Here is a 13,119-nt window from a genome sequence, read left to right as displayed (position 1 = left end):
AATCATCCACATAACACAACACAGTAAGAGAAGACAGCAGATAATATCTGAAAATGGCAGCATACAATCATTTATAACATGTGTGCCCTGTTCATCCAGAAAGGAAGTGATGGGGGGAAAGAGAATACGAGAGAGGGAAGGGTTGATGGCAGTCATTAAAATCAACTAGTGTTCCCTAGTAAGAAGGCAATATGGGGAGAGTGGTGTGTGTGTGTGTGTGTGTGTGTGTGTGTGAATGTGCATAACAATGACATATGGTAATGAGCCATGATAAGTATTACTGTAAATGACAGAAAAACACCACACTCACACTCCAATCATGATAGAGTCAGTCAATAAAGTGTGCATCTGCTCACAAGAGAGTGAACAGAGAAAACTTTTATCAGAATAATGAAACACAAATGAGAACTTTCTAGTTAAGTTTAATTCATTTCTGACAAAAGGAACAGGAATATTCTTCTTACCTTTCAATTTTGTGATATTTTTGGGCTTTCTTTTTTTTATCATATTTTTGCAGTTTTTGTATTCATAACATGAATTAAAATTAAATTAAACTAACAATACTTTGCATTCTACAGATGCTTCTGCTAAATAAAGAATTTGCTTTGAATGGAGTTAAACTGCCTTTTTAAGATTTGTGGTAAACTGGTAATTGTACTTATTAGGTGCATCCATCTTTTATAACCTTTAAACAGTAAACACATATTATGTTGCTGGATGTTAAGTAGTAGCCTAATCTGAAAATATGATAATATATTATTTTTTCATATAATTCATAAAACTATATATATATATATATATATATATATATATATATATATATATATATATATATATATACACACACACACACATATATATATATATATATTTATAATACAATTTATAAATAAATTCAGATGCTAAATAATTTTTTTTTAGATGTATAATTATTTAAAACAAAATGGCAATTAAATTGGAAAAGCACATAATACATTTGGTTATTATAATATTTTTCTCGGGCCAGTAAACGTCTATTGTGGCTTATTTATATCACCGGACCTCCCAAGTACAAATATATTTTAAAAGAGTGGTTTGGATATAACTCTACACCCCTCTATGGCCCTTTGATTAAGACATTTACTTATTTACTACATGTTATTTCAGCATGTCAAGTGAAACGCAATCGGCATAAGGGCTATTTGGTCCCGTGTCTCGCCTGTGGTTTAGTCGTGAATGTTTGCCTATTCGTTCGGAAAGAACTGTTGGCTATTAGGCAGAGTTGTGCGCTCTAATAAGGTGATGAGAGAGAGGATTCTTTTAATGAGGTTAGAGGAGTTTCTGAGTTCAGCATCACCGCATCTGTCGGCATTTATCTTGTTTTCTGGCCTTTCCTTGCGCTCTGTTTACGTGGCTTCTTCTTCGGTCTCACCATTCTTTTTTGTGTTTAATGAGAAATAAACTCTCTTAATAAGTGTATATATTGTCGTTCACACGTAATGAAAAACGTTGGGAATAGCAACAGTTCCAGTTTGCTATAATAGAAATTCCTGTGTGTGGCTCTGGCTGCTTTTCATAAAAATCGTATCCGTCATTAAGACATAAATTAGATTTTGACACACACAGGCAATTGAATTTAAGCCCCCCACTCAGCCCCCAAAACGATGAAATGAAGAGCAGGCCCTGCAGCTGCTATTCAGATGAAGGAGATAATTGGCAATGAAAAGTCACTGCGCCGCATTATGTTGTCTGCGGGATCATTGTTCATTTTCCCCTTGCTATTGAAGACTATATTGAAAACCCGAGTGTTTCCTTTCAGTTTTCAGTATTCACCGTGTGTTGCTTAGTTACTGGGAATGGGGGGAATCACCCACTGTATCAGTCGGGATGGGCCGCAGGCTGGCCCCTTGCGCCACAATGCAACTTTTGTGAGGAGGCGTTGACACAAATTAATGACACTTATGCAATACGGCAGTTATGGACCACTTATAGTGCAATATTGCATGGAACTAAAGGTGAGATACGCTGACAACTGTGTTCATTTTCAACACATTAGAGATAGGCTACTTGATGATGTATATAAATGCTAATAATAACGGCTTTTTATCATTTATAGTCTCTCCCAATTAACATTAACTCACATAAACTAATTAGCCTATATTCCTATGGAACAACCAGTACTGGCATACAGGGAAAAAATATTCAGTAATGATAACGAAATGTTACAGAATTTTGGAAAAGTTCAGCAGACGCTTTCAATTTCTCTCGATTTTTTGCCCTTCATATAGCTCATATAGGCTATTTTATAGGCTTTACTTTATTTACAGAATTCGTAAGTCAAAAATGTCATAAAATAAACTCCATTGTGACATAACCACAATAACAACAAATCCATTCACCTCAATTTATGCAAAAGAGTTTGTGGAAGTATTACAGGTGTTTATGAAAGCTGTGTAGTTTTAGTGTTTTGGCAAAACCCCAGTCTTTCTATAGGTCCTAGCTGGCCAACACTATAAAGTAGGACTGAAAGGTGTTTAAATACTGATTAGAGTATTTACAACATCGTATCTTCAATAACTGCGTTATTCAACCACTCACTTCTCTTTTAAATAGGCCCTATACACGTTTGTTAGACTCTCCACTTAACCCAAGCAGACAAAGATGTATTCCTATCACCCGGAGCAGAATGAAAGGAATCAAAGGATTTTTTCCTTAAATGGGCTAATTTTCCCCTTGAATTATGAAAGTAATGGCTAGGTAACACTCTGTGCACAGTACCCGACGGCTTAAGTCTTAAATCCTTCCACGTGGCCCGGCTAGTCGTGGCAATTAGAGCTCATTACAGACTCATAAAGGCTCTCATTTGTGGGATTACTTAATAGACAATGAAATGTTATCGTGAAGAATTATGGAGGGGAAAAAAATAATATTAAAGACTGGACGGTATGAAGGGCGCGCGCCGCGAATCATTCCGCATGGGTTGTCATTCATCTCTGTCTCTCTCACTCTCTTCTCTCATGTCTCATACGCCGTGTTTCCTCCATTACAACAATTACAGCCAGAATGACAGATGTGTTTGTTTTATCGCCTCCCCAATTCAGCCCATTTTAAAGTCATATTGTACCTCGTTTAAGAATGAGACTCGCCGCTGATTTCAGCAATTAAATGCATATGAAAGCCTCTTGGTGATACTAGCTCGGTGCTGATATGAAATCGTCATTACGGAGCTTGAACTTTGGCCTCGATCATCATTAGTAGACTTTCAGTTTTATCTTAACCTCCATAAAAGCCGCTCCAAATGAGAGCTGATTTTTACTATGTTTTGGCTGTTATTGAAAAGCTCAGGTATCAGCCCTTAATTGAGTGTGAGCTAAAATAATTGCAGCCTACATACACAGATTATAGATTGACAGCATTACTTTCACTGTTATAACTTTCAGACAAGATTTGACGGGGTTAAGTCTCTCCCGACAGAGTAGGAGGTAGAAAACTGGCAGACCTTTCGTTTTGGGGAGACTTAACCTCGTCAGAGCACGCTCGCTCGCGCCACTGGCCTCCTCGCGCAGTGTCTGGAAGTAAGAGGCGTTCGCGCGCAGATGAAAGTGGAAGCTCAACCCGCTGCTGACCCGCCGAGAGATCAAACCCGTTAATTATTCTCACAAGATGAGGGATTAACGCATTTCTGAAATAGCTGGCTGTTTATCCACTCCAAAAACTCCACAATAAACACTTTCTAATTGAATCCTAATCGCTATCAAATTAAGTGCCCAGGCTCCACTGAGAATCATAAATATTTAATTGTCGACTAGCGATCTTTCCAAACTGATTTGAGCCCAAAGATTATAGCTGGAAATGTGTTTTTTTTTTTTGTTTTTTTTTTGTTTTTTTGAGTCACATTCTAAGCCTAGATGATGTTAATAAATAATAGTAATCAGTGATGGAATTGGCCAAAATTTACTGTGGTGACTCTATCTTGGAAAGGGGCTGGGGTAATAATGTTAAATTTAGATGACCTTTTGGGTGTATTTAATTATAAAACACTTTATAATCTATAATAAGTTAGTAAGCAGTTAGTTTTTCTATTGCATTCTTAAAGACTCTACTCTCACATTACAGAAATTAACCTTCTCATTGATATTTGACTCCTCAAAGGTTTTTTTTAACCTTTGTCATGCCATTTTAGTAACTTAATTAAATGTATGTAAGCAAGGCACTGTCTTTGTCACTGAATCATTCATTCAATCGATTCATTCAAATAAAAAAAGTAATTTATTTTATATTAATTTATTGTAAATACTATAGTGTTTTTGAACCATAATATAGTAAAGTGTATTATACTGCACATATTGTATTAACAACACTTTGTTAAAAAATGCTACAGCATACTGTAGTACTAACTATGTTGAACTGATCAACTGTTATAAATACTGTAGTATGCTTTAGTTTCTACTGCAGTAAACTAGTGTATTGCATAATATACCCTATAGTTGTAGAAAACTTAGTACAGTATTGGGTAAAGTACTTTGTTTATATTACTATAGTTGTTATATTACCACAGCAACTATAGAATTACCACAATAAATTAATTCAAGAACTTTACTATTGTATGGTTAAAAAAACTGTAGTAGTTACTATAAATTACTATAGTATTTTTTCATGTGGGAACGGCTGATTAATTTAGGTATGAAGCAAATGACTCTCTTTATGAATGGGTCATTGAATCATTGACTCACTAGATTTGTTCAAAAGCAAAGATGCATTCATAAATGAAACAGCGCTGTGTCAAAGACTGATGCTCAGCGGCTCAGCTGTGACCTATATTTTTTTGTTGACGAAATAGAGAAAATAGATAACAAGTTGTTCCTAAAATGTAAGTCACTTAATATTAATTTTTGTATAAAATGTATAAAATTGTTGTAAAAATTCAATTTCACATTTGCAAACTCTCCTTATAATCTTTAAAAACTGTTACCCTCATTAGTTAATTGCTATGTCATAAACTTCCATTTTAATTAATAAAGATCTCTACACTGCACTGGACCTATTATTGACATTGTCCCTAGCCTATACTTTGTTATAATGAATGACAAACTGCAGTCTGCTTTCACGATCTGTTCAGTGAGGAACAGGAGGCGCAGCGATAGAGAATTATTTCTATTGGCTGCAGTCTGCAGGTGGGTATTATGGCAATAGACGGCACTGCGCAACGAATCATAAACACAGCGCTACGTTAATGTGCAGAACTAGGATCGCTTTCGTAGTCTTTTGAATTTATAAAATATAGAAATCACTTTAATTACCAAATCAACCTCCTCCCCATTTCCAGCCCTAATAGTAATAAATAAATAATAAATACAGATGAATAGACGGGGAAATGTTCATGTAGCATATTGTTAGTTGTAAACATACAAATATGTGGATGCCTCTATATGGATGATCTTAAGGTTAGAGCAAGAAAGCCCTAATACAGTAGGCTATGTACATAAGAGAACCATGGATGAAGGGCGATTGTTAACTTCTTATAGACATGACTTTTGGCCAATAATCTCGAGTTATTTCTATACTGAGGTGTAATTTGCCATCTGAAATGGAAACGTTACTTTCATGTCGACACAGACAAGCTCAGTTTATGTGAGAAATAGATAGGCCTGTCTACGTTCAATATAATTTGGAAATCTAAATAATAATGCAGTATATTAGACCAGGATTATAAAGGGATAATTGTTGATATCTCAGTAGGCGCACTTGACAGAGCTGTTGTGCCACTTTGCCATACCCGCGAGCTAACAAGACTGTATTGGCAAAGATTTGATTGGAGGCTCTCATGGGCATCACGTGTCTCGGAACACCAGAGGTACTAAAGCCCCTGGGCCGTGAGTGCACGTGGGTGACGTTAGGGCCGGCCCTCTCCGGGGTCCCTTTTGTTGAACTACAAACATTAGCCAGCTCCCGAAGGCTTTAGAACAGTGTTAAGACCACTGTGTACTGCGCAAGTCCTTGGAGCAACGCCATCAGTGTGGTATTACTGACACCATCAGCATCCCACGCAGACAGAAGCGATCATGTCTAGGTCTTTCTACGTAGACTCTTTGATTATCAAGGATCCCGCACGCCCGGCTCTCAGCGAGCACACGGGACAGGACTTTCTCATCCCCATTGGCATGCATTCTCCCGGAGTGATGAGCGTCACTGCGCCCCTTTGCCCGTCCCGGAAGTCCGGCACCTTTTGTGTCTGTCCGCTGTGCGTAACCTCGCATATCCACTCTCCCCGCGGTGGGATCCCACTGCTGAAGGGACAGGGCTTCTCCGGTGACGCGGCTTTCTGTCACAGGGTAGCACACCAACACAGTCCCGCGTTAGCACACCCGGGACACGGACACCCGCCCACGAGCTACAGTGTCACTGACCCTCGGAGGTATCACTGTCTATCTCTAGGTGAGTGAGTGCGCGCGCAAGCTATACACCTGTTACTCCTTATGACGAGACGCTTTTATAGAGTTTAAAAGTCGGTCTTTGCGCATTTTACCTTGTTTTATTTGACTTTTGGTCTACTTTATATTTTATTAATCATGTTGATGTTTGGCACGTTTACTTCTCAAATACACAGAATTATATATTAATGGCATTCGTTGAATTATTTCGCAAAGTTGGTTGCCAATGACTTAATTTTAATGTCTTTATTTTTTTCACCTGCAGGTGCGTCTGACAACAGCCACATACAGAACGGCAAACGGATGCGCACCGCCTTCACCAGCACTCAGCTGCTTGAGTTGGAGCGCGAATTCTCATCTAACATGTACCTCTCCCGTTTACGCAGGATCGAAATAGCATCATATTTAAACCTGTCAGAGAAACAGGTGAAAATATGGTTCCAAAACCGCCGCGTTAAACACAAGAAAGAAGGCAAAGGTACGCAACGGAGCGCGCACGCAGGATGCAAATGCTCGGGCAGCCACTCACACTATCCGCGCTCGGAAGACGAAGAATCTCTGTCACCTGTGTCAGCAACAGAGGAGAAGGGGACTTCACCTATCTAGGGGCGTCGCGAACAGCATAGACTTAAGTTTGGTATCCTTCATGGCACATTTAAATGTACGGATCCGTTGAAACGACTGAGTTTATGGGACATTGTCTTCCATATTTCCATAACCCGAACGGTGTGGAAGTTTAGCTACCAATTCCTCCCTCTTTCCTCTTAAAGTAGACTATTGTTTCACCCTGACACTCAAGTCAATTATTTGTCTTACCGTACGACAAACTGTGAAATAATAGTTCGGTGAAGTAAAATACGTTTTTACAGTTTAAGTGAAAACGTCTTTGAAACGACCACGGATAATCCATACTATCTTCCCTGTTGTTTGAATAATAAATGTTGGATATATAGAGAAGATAAAACACTCCCTGTGTGATATTGAAAATACGCAGACTGTTAATCCAACCTGTCCTAGACTACTGAGAAACTGGGATTTTTTTTACACCTGATTTTTATGTGCATATTACAAAAAGTGTATATTTGTATTTATTTAAATAAAATTACTTCTGTAACTAAACTTGTGATTTATGCAATTCATTTGAGTTCTGTATTCATTTTCTGGAACAAGGCACCTGTTTAAATATTTCACAAATAAAACATATACATAAACATTCGTGTGGCCACATAATAAAAATGATAGATAGATAGATATATATATAGATAGATAGATATATAGATAGATAGATAGATAGATAGATAGATAGATAGATAGATAGATAGATAGATAGTGTTTAAAACTTTTATTTACATTGTTGTTTTTTAAGAGGACATTGGGAGACAAACTTAATTTCAGCATGTGTTGTACCATAGTATAAACACGTGACAAATTGTTTTAATCTTGCATTAGCAAGAGCCGTCCACTTCACAGCCTTCTGACCCACTGAATATTTTTTAAAGAGAACTGGAGAAACTCTTTCCTTGAAAGCCTCCTGAAGTGTAACACTATAGGCTATGTGAAACTTATTTGTTGGCCTACATGCAGTTTATTTTTGTTTTTGAATATTTATTAGTTAATTGTTACCTTAATGGTGCTTATTCAGAGATTTAATTTAACTGCACAGTCTAACTTGGTGTTTAAGTAGCATTTAAACATATGAGATATTTTCACTTATTTTCCAGTTTTCTTCTTGTATATTCCCTACTAGTGCACAGGCCACAAAAGGCCTATAAGAGGGAATTTGTATCTCACGTCACGAACCAGGTGATAGTCAATTATACGTTGACCCTGTTCTGTTCAAGAGCTTTTCAAGAGACGGTTGTCCCCCTGTTAAATTAATCCGAAAGGAGTTTAATTGCAGTTTTTGTCCCACGTTGGTTGCTTATGTAGCAATTCCTTCAATACGAGCGAGGGAAAAAAAGCTACGCAGAGCTGGCCAAAGGCTTTGACAGGTTAGATTGTCCTGCCAGGAACTCGCATTTAGCCGGCGGACCCCCGACGGCGGCGAGCTCAAGGCCTTTCACGAGACGTCAACAGGGTTCCTCCGCGCGCGAGAAAACGATTTAGTCACTGTTTCATTAGGCACTATTTGAACCTTTCAACTTGGGCCAAATTGAGGGGGCATGCTGAAAATTGAGGGATTACGTGGGAGGGGTGATAGGAAATTAGTGAACGCTTAATTTAACTCGTGTTCCGTCAGAGTTTGGGATACATTCCTAATTGAGAGGGGAAGCAGGTGAAATTTTGGTCCCACGCAGGTCCTTTCAGAGAGGGAATAAATGGCCTCCTTTCACGTCTCGCTTCACGATCATATATTATCGAGGGAAGGCACCTAATGAATATATATTGAATTTCTTATTAATCGAATTAGACTTCACCCCTCGCAGGTGTGAGAGAGAAAGAGCCCCGACAAAAGAGATTTCAGCCGTTTCAGAGCTGACTCCCGTTTTTCAGACGTGACACGGTTGACCCCTGATGCTTGTCACTTTATTAATATAAGATCCAAGTCTCGAGTTTGGAACTTGAAAACTTTATATTGTCACGTTTATTTTAACAGAGTTACTAAAAAGTAAACAAACCTAAAAACAAATCTAGGTCTTCTTGGTTATATATTATTTTTAGCTATTTATTTAGAAAATACTCTTTTAGAAAATAGTATTAAGCTTAACATTCAGGATATGAGGCAAGGAAAAGCAAGCTTTATTTCTGGTGTTATGGCATGTAAAATCAATTGGGGGGGGGGGGGGGGGGGGGGTTGAATACCAGATATATTAGAAAATCCGATGCTTAAAACCAAATATTAAATGGAAACAAAGTACGGCTCAGCTTTTAAAAGATTACGCACTGTCGCAAAATGGGCAATTACGCATGACAAAGAGCAATTAATAGAAGCCCCTTTTAAGCACTTGCAGCTGCTATCGCCTTGAGAGAAGTGGGGCACTCGGGCAATGAATGCCTCCAAACCTGTTTTGTCTTCAGTCGAGGAAACCGCTCTTTTAATAGTTTAAACTGTGAAGTGAAATGCTGTAAACGCCGTTTACGCGAACTTGTGAGCTCGAGGACGTTGTTTGGGCTTTCCGTCCAAACCCGATTGTTTTAAAGATGATGGAACTGGGAATTCTAGACACGTGTCCCATCAGTGCTGTCCATGGTGACTTAATTTAGTGGGAACTCGGTCATCACACAATATGTCCCGAGCGCTTTTGTCGGGCTCTCTAGAATGGGCCCTTTCTGAGACGTGTCAGCTCCTCTTTAAGGCGTCCCATTGTTGCGCTCCCGAGCGTGCCCACTATATTATCAAGTGTGCTAGTGGCTTTGCTGGATTAAAATGTATAGCCGTTGTAAAAAGAGGTCAGCTTTGAATGAGATAATATATGATCATATTATATCCGTCACACAATGTTAGAGGACAGAATATTATTCATTACTTTGGCCAGCTCATTCAGGGGGGAATAGGAAACAGGGTCTGGTATAAGTGGCCTTGCTATAGGAATTAAAACTAGACAGATATGAGTTAAAACTAGCTTGCTAGATAGATAGATAGATAGATAGATAGATAGATAGATAGATAGATAGATAGATAGATAGATAGATAGATAGATAGATAGATAGATAGATAGATAGATAGATAGATAGATAGATAGATAGATAGATAGAATACAGGGTATTTGCTTTTTCTCTGAATAGTGTTCTCTGTTGATTGATGGTTGGAAAGCAGACTTGAGGGCTGTAAATTATCAGAATGGATGCAGAATTGTATGAATGCCTGTCAATGGAATCAGTTGTAAATGATGTATTTTGTCTCTGTAAACAAGCATTGAGTACTTTGAACATCTATTTTAAGGAATTTATTCTACAAGAACAAACACAAGAGGAGCCAAAGCGCATAAATTACAGGCCTTGACTTTTGGAACTGCAGGGAAAATAATTAATTTTTAACAAGATAACCTTTGAGGTACAAAACACGAATTTGGCCCCCTTTGATGCCATAACACCAAATGAATGATATTTAAAAACACATTGCATAATGTTTCAACGTACTGATATCACATGTGAAAAATCAAAACAGAAAGTCCTTTATGAACGTTGGGCCAAATGATTTAGAGTGTAAAGATGTGATTCAGTCTGAACTTCATACTAAAAAGCATACAGATGTGAAGAATATATAGTGCGCTTACTACTTTATAGTGATTAGTTGTAATCAGTATACACTTAGTCACTACTCGTTTTCATGAAATATGAGGCCATATGGAAAATTGAATAGCAGGGGCATTATAAATGGTAAAGATATCAAGTTGCTGTCTAATAGTTTCTATGGGTCGTTTGTAATTTAAATAATCGGCTGCTGAATTTTGATTGGCTGTTGGAAGTCATTTGTGGTATTTATCAAATTATCTGACGTTTACTATTTTTCACTGTCTTACGCTATACTTGCAGTTGCAGCAAAGAAATGCTACAATTTCAGCTTCCTCGATCGAAAGGTTGCTGTAATCAGCTTGCATTTTCGGTTTTAGCAACACCTATACGAAATTTGATGCGTGTCCTTAGAATATCCTGTTGCAAAGTTGCATAAAGACCAACAGCTATAACACTTCGGCTCACAGTTTTCATTTGAAACTAAACAGTGCTGAGGATCTGGAACTCTAACATTTGACCATGAAAATATGGACAAAAACAAGAGGGTTACTTTTATTGGCCCATAATGACAGAAAATAGCAGGGCTATTATCACAACCTAACAATTTACCCTTACAAATTTGAGGGGGGAAAAAAGTAAAATAATTATTTAACTTTTGCCTTGACATTTCAGATTTCAGATTTCTAAACAACCAACACCCACTGAACAAAGTGTGTCCTAAATGTTTACTTTAATATTTTACACGCTCCTGTGCTAAGCCCATTTGCTGACTCAGTGTTTGCGTTCAAGGTTAAGCAGCAGCATTCATTATAAAGTTTTCCTCCGCGCAGAGTAGCGTTTCTGCCCGGCCCCACGCCCACCAATATGTATCCGATCAAAAAAAAAAAAAAAAAACCGGCGAGCTTCAGCACGCTGGACAGCGCGTGTGTGAAAACAGCGCGTTACTGTGTAAATTCAGTTTACGACGTTGTAACATAGTAAAAGCAGGATGTGCTAAAAAATTACTAGTAGTAATTTGTTTTTCTGTGATACGACGTATGCATGTCAAAATGTCAAACCTCAAATCTTTGCTGTTATTACACTCTTTCTTTATAAGTCGTTATAGTGCTAATAAAGTTAAATCCTTTATTTTGATGTGGCTTGTACTTCGATTCCACCTGTATTACTCCCAGTGGGCTTTAATTCGCTCTCTCCGATTCTCTCTCTCTTACTTAATAGCTTTGAACTGTAATGACAGGAGAGAGATGAATGCAGGCTGTCCCACCGATGGACATATACGCCACCGTGTGGTTATTTCTCTCTGAAGAGAGACTAAACTTAAAACTCATCGCGTTTCTTCATTCAGACCTACAGATAAAACTCTCGCTGGATGTGCATGTTCCTCTGAAAACGATTTCTTCATCTCGGCGTCAGACATATTGAGAGGAGAGTATAAAGTCCTGGTGTCCCGTAGCTGAGGCAGATTCTCCCTCCCGCTCGCGCATTCGTCCCATATTGGACATTCTTTTGAACTGAAATGATTTCACCGAATTATCGCTGAATTTACACACAAATTACAGTATGTATTTAATTATTTTTATTGCTGTTTTTACGGTTGGTTGAAAAGTGCATATAATCGGCTTCAGCTGTGTTGATCATAAAAAGTGATTCAGAATATTATCATACCAAACACCTCCATTTGGTAAACTCCACATGTCTGCATAAGTCTGAAATTAAAATAATTTCAATGCATTCATCTTAAACAAATAATAACGAACTACAGTCGGTCGAATTAGATCCGCATAATTGCACGTTTTTGTTGCCAATCTTTTGCTCACTTCAATGCATTTAAACGGTTCCAAAGTAAAGCACCGATCAAGGTATCCCGCGCTGTTTCTGAAGGCTTCAGTTTTAGTCTCAGAGATTAGATTCTTTTGTTTCCAGAACAAGGGACTCTGTTCTTTTGAGCGGCCGGGCGGCACGAACATGTGGCAATAATTGTGCTGAGCAACTGGAGATGTGTGTTTCTCTACGAGGGTAAGCTGCAAGGGTTGCTCCTCTGGACCGGCTGCAGGAAGAGCGGAGAGGGCTAGAGGGGGGCCAAGCCTGCCCCGGGGCTTCACTCACCACATACCGGGTCAGTCATCTGCACAGAGAGCGGCGAATCACCGTGCGCAGGGACACATAGAGAACTAATTCATAATGAGCTATTATCTCAGTCTGGTATGTCTTAAAGAAAAGATGAAGGGCAAAAAACAATAGAAGAGGTAGTGGCAACTTTGTCTTTGTGGGAGTTTTCCACAACTTTCAGATATCGAATACAAATTAACCTTATATAAAGTTTCACGAGCGGTAATTTTATCATGTTTTTTTTTTTTTTTTTTTTTTTTTTGAAAGTTTGTTTAAAAGTAAACTCAATGGATTATTCACAGGGAGAGACCGAGAACGATTGAATTAGTTTCTTATGTTAGAGCGCCCCCTTGCATGTGTCAGCACGAGCTTTTGGTAGACCCCGAATTTTGCAATTTTTCTATTGAATGATCCATTTCACAAT

General features: G+C 38.3%; 1 protein-coding gene across 1 annotated transcript; it reads left to right on the top strand.

Moving 5' to 3' along the window:
* The first annotated feature begins 5,811 nt into the window (after nt 1–5,811).
* LOC113078681 (GS homeobox 2-like) lies at nt 5,812–7,529 on the top strand. The gene is made up of 2 exons (XM_026251016.1): nt 5,812–6,414; nt 6,676–7,529. The coding sequence occupies exons 1-2, from the start codon at nt 6,042–6,044 to the stop codon at nt 7,014–7,016; spliced, it is 714 nt and encodes a 237-aa protein (XP_026106801.1). The 5' UTR covers nt 5,812–6,041; the 3' UTR covers nt 7,017–7,529.
* The last annotated feature ends 5,590 nt before the right edge of the window (nt 7,530–13,119 follow it).

The sequence above is a fragment of the Carassius auratus genome, unplaced genomic scaffold (genome assembly GCF_003368295.1).
Source record: "Carassius auratus strain Wakin unplaced genomic scaffold, ASM336829v1 scaf_tig00026319, whole genome shotgun sequence".
In the NCBI taxonomy this organism is placed as follows: Eukaryota; Metazoa; Chordata; class Actinopteri; order Cypriniformes; family Cyprinidae; genus Carassius; species Carassius auratus.
Note: the sequence above shows the minus strand (reverse complement) of the source record. Positions and strands in the feature narration are given on the sequence as shown.